This window comes from Maylandia zebra, linkage group LG18, assembly GCF_041146795.1.
Source record: "Maylandia zebra isolate NMK-2024a linkage group LG18, Mzebra_GT3a, whole genome shotgun sequence".
NCBI lineage: Eukaryota > Metazoa > Chordata > Actinopteri > Cichliformes > Cichlidae > Maylandia > Maylandia zebra.
This window is the reverse complement of record NC_135184.1, coordinates 15,608,133-15,628,508: the sequence shown is the minus strand read 5'-3', so window position 1 is coordinate 15,628,508 and position 20,376 is coordinate 15,608,133. Positions and strand designations below refer to the sequence as shown.

The following is a 20,376-nucleotide window of genomic DNA, read 5'->3' as shown; positions in this document are numbered from 1 at the left end:
ACATACCAAAGTACAATAAAAAAATTTGTGAGTTCATAAAAAGTTTATATAATAAATTTATAATTACAACAAAGTCTGAGCAATAATCTACCAGAACCTTTTCTGTAACATTACATGTCTATAATGTAGTTTACTGGTCCAGCCCACTTCACATCAAAGTGGGCTGTATGGGCCCACGATGTAAAATGAGTTTGACGTCCCTGCCATTTGGGAATCCATGCCAAATGATCTCTACTAAAAACATGGACTGGATGTAAATACTGGAAATCTTCCAAATGGAAAAAACTAAATAAACATGTTCTTGTGTGTTACCTGTTTCAAATTGCAAAGTCACATCACATTTACCTCTTACAGTTCAACAAAAACTGCTTTGTATAGCAACTCAGTTCATATATTCACGCAGGATGTTGCCTAATGATGGCCTAAAGCAGTGGTCCACAGAGGCCCACTGGTGTTTGAGGAATGTCCGAATGGGGGAGGTGGGTGGGTTTGTGCAAGCTACAGGTCTTCATTATAATTATTAATTGACAAAATCAGTTCTTTGTATGCAACAAAAATGAAATGCATTATGAAATGCTGATGATCCAAAGGTAATTTTGCACACTGGATGAAACTTTTCACTGGGTGTCCAATTCGATTGGTGATTGGTGATTGGTAGTTCCCTGCTCTCTTGGTGGGCAAGCTGCTGTTAGGGAACAAAAACAGACCAAGAACACTCTCAGTCATGGATTGGCCTCTCCAAGAGGGCGGTGCTCAACACTAATGAAGCAATGCAAGAAAACGGAGCAAAAGCCAGCCAACATTCACAAGGGTTGTGAAGAAGAAGCCTGGAGACCTTTTCCCAAAGACTACTTAAAGAAATGACAAGAAAGCTTGCCTAAGAGAGTCATTTAGGGATGTTTGCCACATTCACATTGTTTGCACCTGAGCCCATTTATTATTAAATGGGCATCCCAGTACATTTGGAACATTTGAGGAAGCTTTTCACAACATTTAGCTTTGTAGAATGAGTAGAGCTCTAAAATAACTGGCACTAGTGGCCTAATATTAACCCGAAGGAGACATTTATAAAGCCATTACAATAAACTGAAACTGGAAAAGAATTTGAGATGTAATTCTGTAGCCTTTATGTAATTTAATTAAAATGAACTCTCTTTTTCATTTTTTTCAATGATTTTAATTTTGTTATTTGTGCTACTTTGATATTATATATATACTTTGTAGTAGCCACCAAAATGTTGTTTAACCTGTTTTGTGCTTTAATTGATGCCTTGTTAAGCTATTCCGAATATGTCATTTCTGGTCTTGAAGTCAGAGTCTTTCAACTCTGTTAACTGATACACTATTATATTATTTGTATTCATTTTTCCTCTAAACGGGGAATTAACTGCATCATTTTGAGGTATGAAAATGCTTTGTCACTGTGACTATGGGGCTGCTGTGAAAATAGGCATTTCCAAGACATCGTATAAAGTCTACGTGACATCTGCCGAGTATCATCTTACATCCAGTACTGACAGTGTTGGGAAGGTTACTTTTAAAATGTATTCCACTACAGATTAGAGAATAAATGCCCCAAAATGTATTTTGTAATGTATTCCGTTACGTTACTCAATGAGAGAAACGTATTCTGAATACTTTGGATTACTTAATATATTATCATGCTTCTTTACAACTACATGAATGTACTATTGCTGTGTGATTTACTACTATTACTGAAGGTTACTCTCCATACCAACACCAGCTAGATTTTTTAATCTTAACATAAAATGAGCAACAGTATGGTGGACATTAGGTAAGGCTGCGCTTTTGTGTACAACCCCCCCCCCCCCCCCCCCCAATACTGTGTTGTATAGTCTGTCTGCTGTCAGGATGAAGGACATATGATAGCGCTCAGTCTTACATTGTAGCTTTAACAGTCTACTGCTGAAGGAGCTGCTCAGGGACAGATGGTGAGAGTTGTTGTCCATAATGGACATTAGCTTGGCTAACATCCTCCTCCCATCCACCTCCTCTATGGAGTCAAAGTGTCATAAAAGGTCCTTGTAATGTTCTGCACCTCTCAAAAGGCTTCAGCTGACCAGCAGATGAAGACAACTTTGGTCGTTCTTGTACACAGGATAAGAGTTATGACCACTCCAGTTTCCTGTTAAGATTTGTATGTATCTATCACTTCCAAAACTATCCAACCCGTGGATGTTACAGTTACAGGCCTACATTATCACTGCAATATACAGCTAAGCAAAGAGTTATGCCTTTTTGCTTAGCTGTATAGCAACATGAAACAACAGCAAGGATAGGAAGGGGCCTGCCAAATCAAATATGTGGAGCTAACTGCTGTGCTGACCTCTTGTGACTAAAGGAGTAACTCAAAGTAGCTTTGATCTGATCGCATGCTTAAACACCATAGAAGAGTACCTCTGGCTGTGATTAAAACCACATTTACAAAAGATCGTAATTAAAATTAGTTAAAAACACTATACTGGGATGTATGGTGACATAACATGAAACAAATTGAGCCTATCCAAGCTGTCTGAGGGCAAGAGCTGGGGTACACCCTGGACAGATCTAATGTGAAATATATTAAACTAACTAACTAAATTAAAATTTCCAATTACATTTTTTTGTAGTGGTGAACAATCTACAATCCACCGGAGGGAGCTGCAGTACAAGTAGCCTCCTTATTTTCCACTACACTGGAAAATAAAAACAAAAGAGCAAAAGAAGAACAAAAACAATGGAAGTTTCGCAAAACCTAGGCTATACTGAACGAATACTAGCACAGTGCCCAATAAGTTTAAGAAGCACTGCAGATGCAGAAGGTGCTTTTATCTGTCAGTGCAGTTAAAAAAAATGAAGTAAATACATTTGTGCCATAGAAAGTCAGACTTTGAATTAAAGGTGACATATCCAGGGCACAATTAAAAAAATATGTTTTAGCCTTTATAAGCGTCCCCTGGTCTCTATGACTACATTTCTGCTCCCGCGAGATGTTGTTTTAAGCTGAGCTGAGTCCCCGGATGGCAGTTGCTATGGATACAGGAGTTGTCTTCACCTGTGGTGAAGTTTAAAACCAATTTGTTTACACGGACCCGACTAATTAACAGGTGAGATATTTTCTCTTCAACTTAATCTCTCTTTAAGGGAACTTTTCGCTTAGGCTCAGAAAATAGTCTTTCGGTACGTACGTACGGTTTACGTACCGTAAACGTCGACTACAGACATCGTATTCTCTCTGTGTCAGATAAGAAGCACAACACGACATAATAGTTTAAGCCTCAGCATTGATTCGATTATAATATCAACCTTTAACTTTCCAATGCCATAAATCAGAGATCATGGAGTCTGAGGATCAGCTGAACGAACTGCGGCTTCAGTTTCAAGCACTGCAAAAACAGCAGGAAAAAAGGAAACAGGAGAGGAAAAAGGAAACACAGCCAGACAAGCTCAATGACAGTGGCGCTCAGGATGATTTGGATCTGTCTAACCAAGGTGTTCAGGCAAGCTGTGATGCTCCCCAAAACAGGTGAGACTTAAATTAAATGTTTTTCAAGGTATTTTCCATAAATGTTGCTACATAAACCACTATGAAGGAATATATTATTCAAGACTGGAAATCTTTGTCATCTGCATGCAGTCATGTGAAAAACTAAGTGGCTTGCAGCAATAACTTCGAGTAATCATTTTCTGTATGATGAATTTTGGCTCACTCTTCCATACAGCAGTGCTTTTGTTCTTTGAGGTTTGCAGGGTAGGTCCCATGGCCTGATAAGTCAGGCTGAGGTCTGAACATTGACTTGAATTGCAACACATTCTTTTGTTGTTGTTCAGTCAGATTTGCTGCTGTGATTGAGATCATTGTCCTGTGATTGCATGATCAAATTTCAACCAAGTTTGAGTTTTCAGACAGATGTTCTCACATTTGACTCTAGAATACTTTGGTACTGTATACAGAGAAGCAGTGACTGCAAAGTGCCCAGGTCCTGTGGCTGCAAAACAAGTCCAAATCACCACCCCTTCACCACAATGTCTGACAGTTGGTATGAGGCGTTTTTGTGCTGATATGCTGTGTTTGGTTTTTACCAAACATGTTGCTGTGCATTATGATCAAACACATCCACTTTGGTGGACATTGTTCCAGAAGTTTTGTGGTTTGTTGAGATTCAACTCTGCAATGCCATGCCATGTTCTTTTTAGAGAGAAAAGGCTTTCTCTTGGCCTTTCCAAACAAGCCATACTTGTTCAGTCTTTTTCTAATTGTATTGTCATGAACTTCAATATTTAACATGCCAAGTGAGGCCTGTAGATTCTGAGCGTTGCTAAGTCTGTCCTTGGGATGAATTTGCTGGGACACCCACTTTTTGGAAGATTGTGGCATCTGAATGGTCCGGACCAGTAAACTGCCAAAATTTCTGCTTTTCATAGCGCTCACACTTTCTGATGATCAGTTAATTGCACATGGCTGCCACTAACCCATTTAAGGTAACCACTAAAGGTGGACTCAATTTTTCACAGGACTGTACAGAATCCCATGAAAACTGTCATTTTCACATGGTTGTAAATAACCATTCTGTCATGTTACATTCATCCTTGTTCATTTTGTCTACCATAGGCTGTTGCACATTCAGAATAAGGCCCTCCTTGACCAATTGAGAGAGCTAAAGGATGAAAATGGTCGGCTCTTCAAACTTCTGAGCGAGAAGGATTTTGAAATTAAGCACCTGAAGAGGAAAAGAGACGAAGAAAGACTGGCTTTAGCAGGTATAATGTAAATTGTTTTACTCTTTTTTTTTTTTTTCTTTTTTTTTTTGCATTGAGATGTTACAGACATGTGACAGCTTCTTCCTGCTTCATCAACTCATCTGTTTAGGTACTTCAGGCTTGGCAGGAGCTGTAGCTGCCACCAAGATTGTTGAGCTATCCAAGAAGAATAGAGAACTAACTGCTGAAATTGAGCAAGAGAAGATTAAATGTAAGCAAAACGGCAACAGAATCAAAGAGCTTGAGAGAGAGGTAAAGTTTTGCTTTATGTGTATCATTTGAAATAATTTGATGCATGAAAATTTGTCCTTCTCAGAAAAACTGTTGTGACTTTCTGTAGCTGCAGGCCATGCTGGTACATGGTGTACCTGGGCAAAAAGTAGATTCAAAGTCACCAGTTAAGATCTCATCTGAAGAATGTGAGGTAAGGAATAATAACAAAAGGAACATTTTGCTGTAGGGTCCTAACTAAAATAATGGCATCACTGAAAGGATCATTTATGACTTGTTTCTGAAAGCAGGAAAGTGCACTGGTTAAATCTCTGCAGGAAAAATTAGCAACTACCCAACTGAAGGTGACTGAGTATCGCAACCAGGTGCAGTCTGCCAAGCAGGAGTTGAAAATGGCACAGAAGGTAGGAGACTTACTTTATTTTCTGTCTTATATGCAATCACTCAAGAAGAATATTTTATATCTGAATGATTTTTCACAAGTGACTTATAGATTCTAAAATATGAACTACTTCAGGTTCTGATTAGTGAGATTGGAGAGGAGGTCAACCTTCAGCAATTACTAAGCTGCCCTGGGAGCTTTAGAGGTCGAGCACAGCAGATACTGGCTCTGCAGACAAGGGTAGGTTCAAAATTGAAGTTGAACTTGATTTTACATAAATGTATTTTAAAGTTACAACATTATAACCAATGAAGTGCTTTTCAAAATAGTGAGTTCACAGGAAAGCATAAAAAAAAAACCCTGAAACTGAACTGATGATGAACAAAACTTGAACAACAGGTACGAGAGCTTGAGCAGCAGCTGAACAAATCAACACAACAAAGGCAGTCAAGTGTTCTGAGTGGAGAGGAAGAGTTTCTGGGCATGGGTGTTCTTCAGAAAACTCCTCCTCAGGAAAGAAATGTCAACTACATCCGCACTATAGAGAAAGAGAAGAGGGTAGCCCTTGAGGTATGTATAGCCACAACCACAGAGGCCTGCAGACCAACCATCAGTTGCTTGGCGAAAGTGTGTGTGTGTGTGTGTGTGTTTTTCTTTTTTTTTTACCAATGCCAGCCACTTATTAAATGAAAATTTGAATTTCAGAGATATATAAAAAGTTCTTATTTCAAACTGACTATGAGAAATGGGTCCATGCATTCATATCAAGCAGGTTAAACTGTATTGCTGTAAGAGAGTCCTTACACATATGCTGTAAGTTCAGCATTTTATTAGCACTCAAGGAGCGAAGTCACAACAGTGGTTCCAAGTTCAATGCAGAATTACATTTAAAACCCTTCTATTAGTTCATAAAGCTCTCAATGGCTTGGCACCCCCAGTACATCTCTGACTTGCGCAGCCTCTTTAACCCAATTAGACCTCTCAGGTCAGCAGGTGCAGATCTTTTGGCTATTCCCAAAATTAGATTTAAGTGTGCTCAGGTGCTTCAGTTACTGTGGTCCTGTTGTTTGGAACAAGTATCCCACTGACTTGAGGTCAGACAGACTCAAACCATGTTATCCTCACAGGCTTACAGTTAATAATTGTGTGTGTGTGTGTGTGTGTGTTGACTTGTATTTTATGTCTCTGTGTTTTTAATCACCTTGAGCCAGTGCAAACCTACATACGTTTTTCTGATTTCATTTCTTATGTTAAGAAAACAGACTTTACATGTAATCAAAAAAAGAAACTGCCATTTAGTGCCTGCTGGAAGTCACGTGCATGTTGGATTGTGAGAGGGTTGTTGACTGGTCTCTCTGTCTGTTTAACTGGGACTTAGGCAATGATTTTATATGAACATAGACATTACATTGTTAATGTGCTAAGGCCCTTCTCTCCTTCCACAACTGTGCAGAGGCTCTCAGTGGATTATGAGGCGCTCTTGAAAGAACACAAAGATGTGAAGCAAAAGCTGGAAGCCTCTAAAGCCAGGAGCAAAACTCTATCTGCTGAAGTCAAAATTCTGAAGCATCAAATATCAACCCTGATGGAGAAGGGGAAACACGATGATGAGTTCGTGGCTGCTTTGATGGTAAGAAATTAGACTGGAGACAAATATCTGGTTAGAGTCGTATAGATTCTACCTTTTAATAAATGTATATATTAATAAGAAAGTAGGTATTGTAAGACTTTAAATAAGGTATCTCATGCATGATTACACTATTAATAGTTTTGTTAAATACCATGGCAGTTAGTACCTATGCCGGCTTGTACACATACACAAGAGACACGAGAGTTCTTCTTTACTGATGTTTACTGTGCTTCTCTTAACGTACACAGGTACACCGTAGAACTGGTGAATACAAATGTACAAGAAAATTATATTTCAGCATTAAAACATATTACAATATAAAATTCACAAAATATAAACAAACATACTACTTTGGCCTGCAAGTAGACAAACTGGTGTAACTGGAACTTAGGGCTTATTTCTTCTTTCTTAGCTTGACTTTTACACAGCTAGACCGTCACCATGCGCAGCTTCTCTGACCTTACTTCCCAAAACAGGAAGTGACCTCTGCCCTTACCTTATACCAAAAAAGGAAAATGTTAACACAAAAATAAAACATACAAAATAAAATGCGTTAGTTACATTATCATTACAAGAGCTCCGCCTAGTGGTCAAATACTAACATTTCACCAACTGTTACAGTACCAATTTCACTTGACATTTATGAGTTGAAGTCAACATACTGCAAAGTAGAGGATATCCTGTGATGTGTCCATGCTTTACTACTACTGTTCCTATAAAGTGTGTATATCTTTTCTACCTCTGGCAGAAGCAGCAGGCCCAGATGCAGATGGTATTAAAACAACTCAGCCAAAAGCAAAACGTACAGAGCAAGGTGATGCAGCAGAGTGTAGGACAACAGCTGAGCAACATACCTTCAGAGCACAGTGCTATCATCCAGAGATTTAAGGAGATACTTGCTGAGAAAGATGCCATTATCAAAAAACTACAGAAAAAACAGCAATTCTCTGATAAGGTAATCAAGAAATAATTACCAGGGTTTTTTTTGTTTTTGTTTTTTTATTTTTGTGCATTCTCCGAGATTCAGCATGAGATGTCTGACCAGCAATTAAACGTGTGTTTATAGGTGTTGAAGAACGATGATGTGCACAGACAGCCCAGCATCAGGATAACAAACTGTACTTCTGCTGTTTCCCCAGAAGAGGGAGACATTACCAAAAGAATTCCATCTTCAGGGTACTTGTGCTGGTTTAATATCTGATAATCATTAAAATATGCTTATTGTTAGTTTAGCTTAGTGGGTCCCAATCTGTGGGATATGGATCCATTGCACGTGGTGAGAAATAAAATATTTAAGCCAAAAATTACTTAAGTAAGATTAAGCTGGGAACCTTTTTTTTTTTTTTTTTTTTTTTTTTTTTTTTTTTAGGTTTGAGAAAGAATTATGACGTGTTGAGTAAGAACTGTTTTAGCTTCATACAACTTTGAGGAACCCTGATTTACTTCTTTAGGACAGATAATTTTTGTTCATCTCGTCTTCTGTTTTGCACTTGAAACCAGCCTCTGAGGCTAAGTGTCACACATAGCACTGATATCTCTCGTCTTGTCTAGAAACATAAAGCTAAATAATTACCTAAGGTTAACATTGGGGTGCACTGTTATTGGCGTATTGATGACTGTGATGTTAAACACTTCTGTATTCCTGTGGGATTTCTGTTTACCACCTTCAAATGTTTTGTTTTTCAGTTCAATTTCTAAATTTGGTCACAAACTGGTGCTGCCAGCTGTGGGAAGTGGCATAGAATTCACGTAAGTTTAATGTGTACCATGTCTGCTCTGTACTGACATGGGCATCACTATGAAATTAGTAAACAAAATTCCTGACTGTGACATGATAACCCAAGTCCTCTTTGTGGAGAAGGACTAACAAGCTTGAGAGGTCTGTAGAATATACTGCAGATGTTCTTTAGTTGTTGTTTTTTTTTTCTCTTCAGTCTATCGCTCACAGTGTAATTCTGTCAGTGGGACAGGGTTGTGAAATGCACATCTTTGTGTGAAAGTATAGATCGAAAAATACCACTTCACCTGAAGGCTTAAAACAGTTTTGATTGATTCCTCCAAAATACCCAAACAAAAAAACAATAGATAAAAACATCGAGCAAGCAGCACAGGTCATGAAATGTCTCCAAAAGCGAGATAGTTTTCATTTTCTTACAGAGGATCCAGATTGCTGTAGCTAACAGCTCTCCAGCTTGATCTGGAACGGCATCTTTATGCCACTGCTGCTGGCTCTCTTACTCGTCAAAGATGGTGATGAAGGAGTGCTTTATTGGTGAAAAAAGGCCAGTTGAGTCGATACCCATGTGGTGGTTGTTGGTTGTTTGGTTGTTTTGTTTTGTTGGGGTTTTTTTTGCAAATGAAGTGGTCGGATGATTCACGCAAATGTTCTTTCTTCACAATCTCAAGTTTGCACTTTTGCGTACTGCACAAAGCTAAAGTAGCCCATTTTATTTTCTTGTCAGTGTAAAAATTAAATGCTATAATGCTGCACAACTAAAATGTTAAATCAGTTTGTATATTTCCATCCCAAGATTACAAACACAGGGAGGCTATTTCTGTTGGTGTTTGTTCATTTTATTTATGCAGTGCACACCACAGTAATGACTGTGGTGTGCACTAATGAGAGCGTGGTGGTTTATTTTACAGTTTTCAATTTAACGTCAGAAATTTAATGGTGCAAAAATGAAACTTTATATAAAATTACACATATTTATCAAGCTAATAGCTTGTCTGGGTAAGTATAATCTACAGTGGGGCAAAAAAGTATTTAGTCAGCCACCGATTGTGGAAGTGCCCCCACTTAAAATGATGACAGAGGTCAGTAATTTGCACCAGAGGTACACTTCAACTGTGAGAGACAGAATGTGAAAAAAAAATCCATGAATCCACATGGTAGGATTTGTAAAGAATTTATTCGTAAATTAGGGTGGAAAATAAGTATTTGGTCACCTCAAACAAGGAAAATCTCTGGCTCTCACAGACCTGTAATGTCTTCTGTAAGAAGCTTTTCTGTCCCCCACTCGTTACCTGTATGAATGGCACCTGTTTGAACTCATCATCTGTATCAAAGACACCTGTCCACAGCCTCAAACAGTCAGACTCCAAACTCCGCCATGGCCAAGACCAAAGAGCTTTGGAAGGACACCAGGAAAAGTATTGTAGACCTGCACCAGACTGGGAAGAGTGAATCTACAATAGGCAAGCAGCTTGGTGTGAAAAAATCAACTGTGGGAGCAATCATCAGAAAATGGAAGACATACAAGACCACTGATAATCTCCCTCGATCTGGGGCTCCACGCAAGATCTCATCCCGTGGGGTCAAAATGATCATGAGAACGGTGAGCAAAGATCCCAGAACCACACGGGGGGACCTGGTGAATGACCTGCAGAGAGCTGGGACCAAAGTAACAAAGGTCACCATCAGTAACACACTACAACGGCAGGGAATCAAATCCCGCAGTGCCAGACGTGTTCCGCTGCTGAAGCCAGTGCATGTCCAGGCCCGTCTGAAGTTTGCCAGAGAGCACATGGATGATACAGCAGAGGATTGGGAGAATGTCATGTGGTCAGATGAAACCAAAGTAGAACTTTTTGGTATAAACTCAACTCGTCGTGTTTGGAGGAAGAAGAATACTGAGTTGCATCCCAAGAACACCATACCTACTGTGAAGCATGGGGGTGGAAACATCATGCTATGGGGCTGTTTTTCTGCCAAGGGGACAGGATGACTGATCCGTGTTAAGGACAGAATGAATGGGGCCATGTATCGTGAGATTTTGAGCCAAAACCTCCTTCCATCAGTGAGAACTTTGAAGATGAAACGAGGCTGGGTCTTCCAACATGACAATGATCCAAAACACACCGCCCGGGCAACAAAGGAGTGGCTCCGTAAGAAGCATTTGAAAGTCCTGGAGTGGCCTAGCCAGTCTCCAGACCTCAACCCCATAGAAAATCTGTGGCGGGAGTTGAAAGTCCGTGTTGCTCGGCGACAGCCCCAAAACATCACTGCTCTCGAGAAGATCTGCATGGAGGAATGGGCCAAAATACCAGCTACTGTGTGTGCAAACCTGGTAAAGACCTATAGTAAACGTTTGACCTCTGTTATTGCCAACAAAGGTTATGTTACAAAGTATTGAGTTGTATTTTTGTTATTGACCAAATACTTATTTTCCACCCTGATTTACGAATAAATTCTTTACAAATCCTACCATGTGGATTCATGGATTTTTTTTTCACATTCTGTCTCTCACAGTTGAAGTGTACCTCTGGTGCAAATGACTGACCTCTGTCATCATTTTAGGTGGGGGAACTTGCACAATCGGTGGCTGACTAAATACTTTTTTGCCCCACTGTATATTTGTCACTCCAAAGCTGTGTCTGTTAAGAAGAATTCCGTTGCATTAACTCTAATGCAATCCAACATTTGTCTTACTCTTCTAGAGAGAAAGTGATGAGCCACACATGTTTGGAGGCACAAGCACCAAGAGGAGCACCACAGGCCAGTGATCCTGGAGGAGTTTGAGAGGCCAAAATTAGATTAAAGTAAACACTGTCCATGCAGCATGGCTAGGACTGATATGCCAAGGCTCAGTGACAGCATGATGTGACAATATCAGGATTTTTTTCTTCTTCTCTTTTTTTTTTTCTTCTTTTTCAATTTCCCCCTTATCTTTCTTGCACGTGGCTATCACAGCTCTGTCGGCAGGAGCAGAGTCCCTGAGCACCATGGAGTCTCTGAGCAACAGGAACTGTCCACAGACAAACCTGAACAGACTGTCCAACAGTCCAGAATTTGTAAACACTTTATTTCTTTGACAACACTGCCTTAAACTGGTTCTGGTTCAGGAGTTTTCTTTCTCCAACCATAAGAGTTAACCAGACGACAGAAATAATGATGTGCGGCGGTAGACACGCTGCAGATAGCAGTGCTCATTCTGCCCGTCACATCAAGGTTGCACGGAGATGTTCATGTTGTTCTTGTATGTTGTCTCTTGGCTGGTCATTCAGCTGGAGGAAACGCGGGCGCTGAGGGCATCCCTAAAGAGCACTCTCCACCATGACCTGCAGCTTTCAGTGACGTGATGAGACAAGTCAGGCATGTTTTCCTGGAGGCTCTGTGACAGCACAGACAAGACACTATCCAGGGGAACTGGCTGGTCCCTGCTCAGCCTCACTTCCAGCTGAGCCCTACCTTCTCCTGTCACATGTGACAAAACAGCAGCCTGCAGGAGAAAGGAAAAAAAAAAAACTCTCCTCTTCAGCCACGCAAACATTATATGCATCTCTGACTTTCTCTCCATTTGAGTCCCCGAAAGACAGTTTGCGACGTAAGGTCGGGTGACCTCGGTTTAACGACTTAAGTACCTTGAGTAAAATAGCTTTCAACTTAACCCTGATGGCATCAGACAAGTGTCCCGGGTGATTGCAGGAGCGGTCGGTGCTGATAAGACGTCTCCCCGTGGTTTCACATCTCGTCTGCTCGCTGTTTTATAAATGTCACTGTCACATTTTATTAAATATATGTTTGTCTTTCCTCGGCTGGTAACCTTAAATGCATTACAGGTATCGAGACCAATGCTGTCTGTTTTCAAAGTAAATATTTTCTGTAAACCAAAGAAACATCCAAATTAATCAGTGAAAAGGAACCGAACCCTCAACAAATATTTTCAATACATTGTTTACCTTCATGGCGATGACTTTGGTTGATTTTTTTTCTTTCTTTTTTTAAGGTTTTTTTTGGCTCCATACAGTTGTAAATAAATGTGCGACAGGCCAGGCTAAATAGTAATCACCACAGTTAAGTTCCCAAATCGTTTCAATATTCCTATTAAATATTAACACTAATCATTTCTGACTTGAAACCAGTTTTGTGGGAATAGCGGTTGAAAATAACTGCAAACTCAAGCTGCACAAACTCCCACTGTAGTCCTCTATACATTCCCCAGAGCAGGTCACACATGTACAGTATATGGCTCTTAATCCAAAGGTTGTCTGGATATGCCCAGTGGGAGTGGCTCTTACATTCATACTAACATCCGAGTTATTTTCTTCCGATGTAGCCAAAAGGGTTTCAGCAGAACATCCCCCCCTTTCCTCCCTCTCCACATCACGCTTAATTTAAAACCATGGCTGAGTTAGTGTGCTGCTTCAAATACCGCACTATGTCTTCCAGGACCCTGTGGGAGATTGGCAGGTCCCCATTGGACTGAGCGAGAAAGTGCCACAAGACAAAAATATCAGAGTTTGGACATGATGAAGAAAGTCTTTATGCTCAGAGTAACAAAAAACAGCTTGTGTTTGAATACCTCCTGGATGGAAGGTGAGGCGCTCTTTAATGCAACAGAGTGAGACGTGTCACCGTAAGAGCAAGATGAGAGACGAGCAGATGAAGATTGCCAGATACGTATCAAGTGAGGAAATGTGCGTCAGAAAGGGTGTTGATGGAGCAAATGCTTGTCACGGTCCCTAACTGCGTCTGATTGCCAGGAAAGCGTTCAACTTCATATGGTTTTTTTGCGGGGTCATTTTCAAACTTTGCCACAAAACTGTACTTTATATGAAGCCAGCGTTTGAGCATTTTCGCAAACCTGTAATCGTATATAATTTTAACGCAGTGCATGACTGCAAGAGGGACATCATTTCCATCCTTTTTCAGTGAGCTTTTCTTTTTCAGACATGTTATACTGAAGTTTCAGTTGACCTAATATCAGGGATTAATGTGACTGCTCATGTTGACTTCAGTTATTTAAGAGTGTCATCACTTTCAAATAAATTACACCTTGCCAGACAATTTTATTATTGTTTTATGTAGCTGTATTACGCAGAAAGGTGTAGATTTATTCCAAAATGCCCAATAACCCACCAAACCAAACACAAACTTATGTAAACACAGCATACGTAAACAGCCTCACCTATTTGTCATTCCAAGTTTGAATGACTCCTTTCTCCATCCTTCTCCTCAGAGGTATTCCCTCGTTCTGGACCAATGCTTCCTGCAGACCATTGACTGCATCCAGAAACTAAAGTAAATAGTGCAGCTGTGAACGCAGAGGTTAAAGTTAGCCATCAGTATATGAGGGATCTGTGAACTTTGCTCAGGCCAGAAAACGGTTTGGACCTCTATGCGTCCATTCATCTCCCAGTCCCTCTCATTTACATGTAATGGAAAGAAAATAAACAGCAGGGTCCTAATGTGCTCATTTACAGTAAGTAGAATTAAAGTAATGAGTTTTTATCTTTTCCAGGTCGCGGTGAGGGAAAGGGTAAAGATCAAAGTGTACGGGGTGAGTTAACGACACTGAAATTGATTTTAAAAATCAGGTGCGGAGGTGTTCACTAAAGCCTCGTGAGGCTCGTGAGCAGATCACCTCAGCGTGATACTCATTTGTGCCTCTTGCACCCATATTTCAAACTTTTTGAGTCTTTTTTTGTTCATTTTCAAACTCCTTCCTTTGCTTACACTTCGTATATGTACAGTGCAGTGAGTCAATACTGCGTGAGCCCTGTAGTAATTTCAGTTTGCTCAGATATGTTTAAATACAAGTTGCATCACTAGATGGCAGTGTGGTCAGTTAAGTACAGTACTTGATGGCGACTCCTATGTTTTGATCTGAAGCCAAAAATGAAATTAAATGGATCCTGCAGGATTTATGTGACACTAACAGCAAATATGTGCATTATCGGTTCATACAGCAGAGTTTAATTGTCGTTATTGTGACACAGTTGTCATTTAATCATTGATTTTTCCAGCTTTTGGAGTTGATAAAAAGAATGAACACAGTTATAATACAGAATTATTAATACTGGAGACTAAACCAGCTGTGATGTTTTGGTTGAGATACTTGAGAGGACAACACACTGATTCTGGATCAGGGGGGCTGCTTACAAAAATGCTGTCTTGTGAAAAACTGTAGCTCCTCACAATCTGTGCTCAAAGTGCTCTGTCATTGAAGGCTGCGTTCCCCCCCTCCCCATTCGCTTTAGTAACCCAGTGTTGTTCTCGACTCATGGCTCTTCCACATCTAATCCTCCCGGCAATTTTCTCACTCTAAATTGAATTTTCTCACCATGTTGTATCAAACTTGGTAATAATCAATTTCTTCTGGAACCACTCCACCTTATATCCGATGATGGTCATGGGAAATAAAAAAGGATAAAAAAACTTCTTTGTTTTTATTCAGTATTATTTGCCCAACTTCTTTTGAACACGCTTGTTTCGTCATATGTATGCATCACCACTGGTGCAGATATCCTTTATGTTCCTGCAAGCAGACTTTCTGCCTGACTGCAGCTGCGTGGCAGGACGTCCTTTAACAAGCAAAAATTGTTTAATAAGTCCCTTAGTGAATGCTTCCATGTTAGAGTTGACATTTTGCTCACAGATATGATCACGGTTAATGAGATCTGCAGCCTTCTGGAGATGTGTGCGAGAGCATCACTGATAACAAGGGTGTGATTTTCTTTTTCTAGTTTTACCTTTGTCTGAAGGTTTTAAAGAAAGAGAGAGAGATGGAAATAATTGGGGGAGACAAAGGGGAATGACACACCAGCTGAGATGCAGTGAAGCCCCAGGAGGCCAGTTGCTCACAGAAATGCTGTCTGTGTATGTTTTCTGAATATAAATGTATGAATATTTGTTTTGACACAACAGTCACATCCACTAATTAACACTTAACAGGTCCTCAAGGTGTCTGTGCAAAATCATATAATGTAGCATGTAGGCGTGTAAGGGTGGAAAGTGGTTGAATATTCTCAGGCAAGACAACAGATACCCTCTAACTCTTTTCAGCTAATCATTCAGATTATGACTTCATATTGAATTAGTAAAACAGGGTACCACCCTGTGTGTTGTACTACTAACAGTTGCTTTATTTTAAAAAGCTGACACTTTTTAAGAAGCCTGATACATAATAAATAAATACATAAATAAATATATATATTTGTGTGTGTGTTTTACCATTGTTGTGTTCTACTACCATAGCATAATGTCTCTGAGCATGTTTCCTCTTTTGCACTGAATCTAGTTCAGCACATAGCCATAGGACGAAAATGTCAAACATTTTGGGAGACCTTTTGACTCCCTGCATAATAATCAGACAAGCCATTTGACCTTTTCTGAGGCATGAACATGCAACAAGTCATTATTATCATGTTTTTGACCAACACGAAGAAAGCAAAAACAAATCAGCGTCAAACAGTAAATAAAATGGGCAAGTGAATTAATTTTGGTGAAAATATCTGTTTGTCTTCTGCAGCTTATCTGGGTCGCAGGGGCAGTTTAAGCTGAGATTCCCAGACCACCTCCTCCCCAGCCACTTCCTCCAGCTCTTCTTGGAGGACGCAGAGGACAGCTGAGAGATATAATTTCTTCTGGGTCTGCCCTGGGTCGCATCCCAGTTGAGCATGCCTGAACTGCACTGACTCAGTGTGGTGGCGATGTGGCTCTATTCTGAGCCCCTCCCAAATGATCGAGCCCCTTACCCTAAAAGAGAGCCCAGCCACCCTTGGACGAAGCTCATTTCCACCACTTGTGTCTATGATCTAATTGTTCACTACTCACAGCTTGTGCTGCCATAAGTTTCCTTACCAAACTTATGGCTGCATGCCCATTACTACAGATACTGCACCAATCCATCTGCCAGGCTTCTTTTCCTTCCCTCACTTGTGAACAATGCCCCTGGAGTTGATGCTGTGCCTCTGAGGTGGATACAGAATCTGTGACAAAGGGCAGTCCTGGATCCTGAGTCCAACACCCACTGGGAACCAGCATGACTTCTTGCTGGGAATGCAAACCAAACTCTTACAACAGTTGTACAGGGACCAAATAGCCCATAACAAAGGGCCTGACACTCCATACTTCCAAAGTACCCCCTACAGGATATATCCTACAGGTCACCCCAAAGGGTGACCTTCAAATGCTCTCTCCAAGTCCACATAGCACATATAAACTGATTTGTCAAATTTTCACACACCCCTGCATATCCTCAAGAGGATAAAGAGCTGGTCCAGTGTTTTCCAGAAAGAAAACCACATTGTTCCTCCTCAGTCCACAGTTTAATAACCAGTGAACTCTCTTCTCCAGTACTCTGACCAGGGGGCCACAAAGTGTAATTCCCTTTAAGTTGGAAGCGACACTGCTCCCTTTTTTAAAAAGGGAGGACCTCCATCTCAAATTTGTCAATCAGTCCCAGACTTCCATATGAGGCATGTAGAACAAGACAGTTCAACAAGAGCCTTAAACGTACATTAAGTCATTTTTTAAAGTTATTTAACAGAAAAAATTATATTGTACTCATGAATATACATTTATTACTGTGTAATTGCATCTTCCAACATATGATCCATTCCTATAAACTTAAAATTAACACATTTTTTTTAAAAAAAGGGAGAGGACACCGGTTTGTGGAAGCTACCATGTAACTTTGCTATCTTGAATACGGTGGCTGAGATGGACATCGCTGTTCTGCCTTATCACAGTCTATGACCAGCCAGTTACGTAGGATGTCTTATAAGTTACTTTTAATTTCATGATCACAGATAGCTTTTTAAAACACTATATGTCCATTTAACATTTGTGAGTGTATCTTTTCATCATTTCTTTGTGATCATTTCTTTGTGATCATGTCTTTCTCCTCCTCCACCACTGCTCTCTTTTCTCCCGTATTTCCATGTCTTCATGTTCTTCTTTCTCACCTCAAACCTCAAGCCCACCGCAAGCAATACTGTTATTTTTAGTCACAAAGGGTAGCGCATTCAACAATTTTTTAGCACTTTGTTAAACTTCAGAAATAATTAGGCAATAAAAAGTTCAGTGACTCTCGCTTGGTCCCCTTTATACACTGTTTGCAGGTAAGAGTACAGGTGTCCATAAGCAAGAAACACTTCTAACAAGCACCATTGCACTACTTTTTGCCATTTTTGCAGGAAGAATAATACACATCTTTGAAGGAATTTATAGTTCTCTTGGAAGTACAAAAAGTAAGCAAGTGTGCCAGCCACCACGGCTATATAGATGGCAATATTGTACTGTTGAGCAGTTTCCTTTTCCTTCCCTTTGTTTTCTTATTTTTGCAATTCATGCTCACATATATCGACACTAACAGTGTTATCTCTAAACACAGATTATGTGACGTGCAAGATAATTACTTAGAATAGATGCACCATGGTAGAGTTAATCCAAGAAGCCAAAAGATCCCTGAAAGCAACAAAACCAAGAAAAAACAGATGTTGTAATCATTGCATTGAAATGAAATAGCATGTGTATATTATCATAAATTAATTAGCTTGTGACTTTGTTTTCTACCACTGTCTGCGATTTTTATCCTGTGGGATTTTTTTGTGTTTGTTGCAGGTAAGTTCATTTCCTTACACTTTTCCATGATTCATTTGATAAGAGGGACCACAGGAAGTCTCATCTAATGCATTTGGCACCAGTGTATCAATATTCATTAGAGAAAACAAAGCGATATGTTGTTGTATAAATATTTTTGCTCACCATCAATTACGATCACAGTGGTATAGAATCAAACAAGATTTGGATTTGCTCAGGGCTTTGAGGTGCACTCAGTAGATATGTGAAGTGCTTCAAATGTAAAATATGAAGCTGGTGCTTCATTTTAATACTTTAACCTTGGTTAAAAAAACAAAAACAAATGTGTAATGGGTGTGAATTGGCTGTTCAGTCTTTCATAACCATCTCATTTTACATATAAAATGTCACAACAAAGCATCATTATCACTAAGCGTTGCTTCCCAGCAGACCTGCTTGCCGCATAAATATAATGCTAAGCTAGAGAGGAGACACTCACTGTGTAATATATATATATAGTCTGTGAGGGGAACACAATTTCAAAGACTTCTTTTAAACTGCCTGTGAGATAACATTTTTTGACGAATAGCAATTTCATGGCAAAAATAAAAAACAACAACAAAAAAGAAGCTTTGTGCAAGCATATTGCATTAAACAACAAGAAAGGCTCTTTCATACACCAGTGGTTGGACCTAACAGATCCTGCACTGGTATAGTGATTACATCCTACACCTCTGTCAGAAAGCCAATCACAGGGAGCTATTTCTGACTAATTCTGCATGCAGATAAGGGTTGTCATTATCACCGAAACCCCCTCAGGATGGGGCTTCTGCCTTCTAAAGTAGTGTATGTTTCTCAGTGATTTTGATCAGGGAAGTCAGATTCAAGTGTGATGGAGGAACAGAAGTGTGTGTTCACCCATCAGTTTAAATAATACACGATGTCCCTGTTTCTTTGGTGATTACAGGGACAATTCAGACTGTTTTTAGCTATAAAGAAAACATTCAAAGACAAGGTACTTTGTCACTGTTAATTAAAGACTTACTCAGGAATGTGAAAAGGGCTGGATGGCAAAAATGGAGCTATAATGACACCGAATCCACTTTGACTAATGACATTTCATGTCAAAGGGCCTATTAGACGTGCCCCGAGACATCAGCATGATACTCGAATCTATTTGGAAAAGCATCTCTCTGCAGGATGCGTCAGTCAGTCTCTTTGCAGTCATTTCACAGAAACCTTTATGTAATCTGTAATTCTCCACTAATAAAGCGGTATATGTGAAATTTGTGAAAATTCACGTTTACAGCAGAAGCAGATGAGAGTAGTGGGATAATTGATAATAAAAGACATATTGACATTATGTTCCATTAGTAATGAAACTGATGACTTACAAAAACAGAAAACCAGATATTGCTGTGGAAAGTATTAAATGTGTTTGAGAGCAAGATCAACAGCCAGTCTAATCAATATTTCATATTAACAATCAATCAGTTGAGTGTGTGTTATCCAAAGGTTCTTGTCTACAGAGGACTATCACATACAGTTTATTCGTCCAGGCTCCACATGGGGTATTACATCATTTGATTTTCACATCTCTTATCTGGTTTACTTGCCAGCTGCAGCATGCAAAAACAAAACTGTTAAGAGGCAAACTGAGCATTCAGCAGAACCAGAGCATCGCATTGTTTCAGGGTTTGATGGAGACTAAAGTAGAGCTACAATAAAGGCAATATTGCACTAACAAGGTCGCTGGACAGCAAAGTTTAAAGCTCTTTAACACTGCAGTTGGATATAGAGTTAATGTAGGTTTGTGGTGTTGGCTCTTTTCTCAAGTATTTACCCTGTTGTGTTCATTTTCACATAGAAGTCATTCGTTTTTCCTCAGGCAAGTCCAACTTGAAAACGACAACCTGGCTCGTCATCTTTTACCACACTGAAAGGATGAGGCTGTGAGGATTTTACACTTCAGCCAGGGGCAATAAAGGCGATGACTCACTCGTTCGCTTCTCTGTGTCTGTGCAGGCCAGCCTCATCATGTTCAACTGCACCACCCATCCCCCC

The 20,376-nt window shown here is 39.9% G+C and overlaps 1 protein-coding gene across 2 annotated transcripts; it reads left to right on the top strand.

Annotated features, from left to right (window-relative positions):
• Nucleotides 1-3,007: 3,007 nt before the first annotated feature.
• Nucleotides 3,008-12,693, top strand: ccdc13 (coiled-coil domain containing 13). Of its 2 annotated transcripts, none has more exons than XM_004542842.3 (13): nt 3,008-3,107; nt 3,334-3,526; nt 4,613-4,761; nt 4,871-5,013; nt 5,102-5,185; nt 5,283-5,396; nt 5,510-5,614; nt 5,774-5,944; nt 6,828-7,004; nt 7,753-7,959; nt 8,071-8,180; nt 8,691-8,753; nt 11,445-12,693. In XM_004542842.3, exons 2-13 carry the CDS (start codon nt 3,339-3,341, stop codon nt 11,524-11,526), a joined length of 1,593 nt encoding a protein of 530 aa, XP_004542899.2. In that variant the 5' UTR covers nt 3,008-3,107; nt 3,334-3,338; the 3' UTR covers nt 11,527-12,693. The 2 variants fall into 2 exon arrangements, with proteins under 2 accessions (XP_004542899.2, XP_004542898.2); XM_004542841.3 differs by having other exon boundaries at nt 5,280-5,396.
• Nucleotides 12,694-20,376: the final 7,683 nt, after the last annotated feature.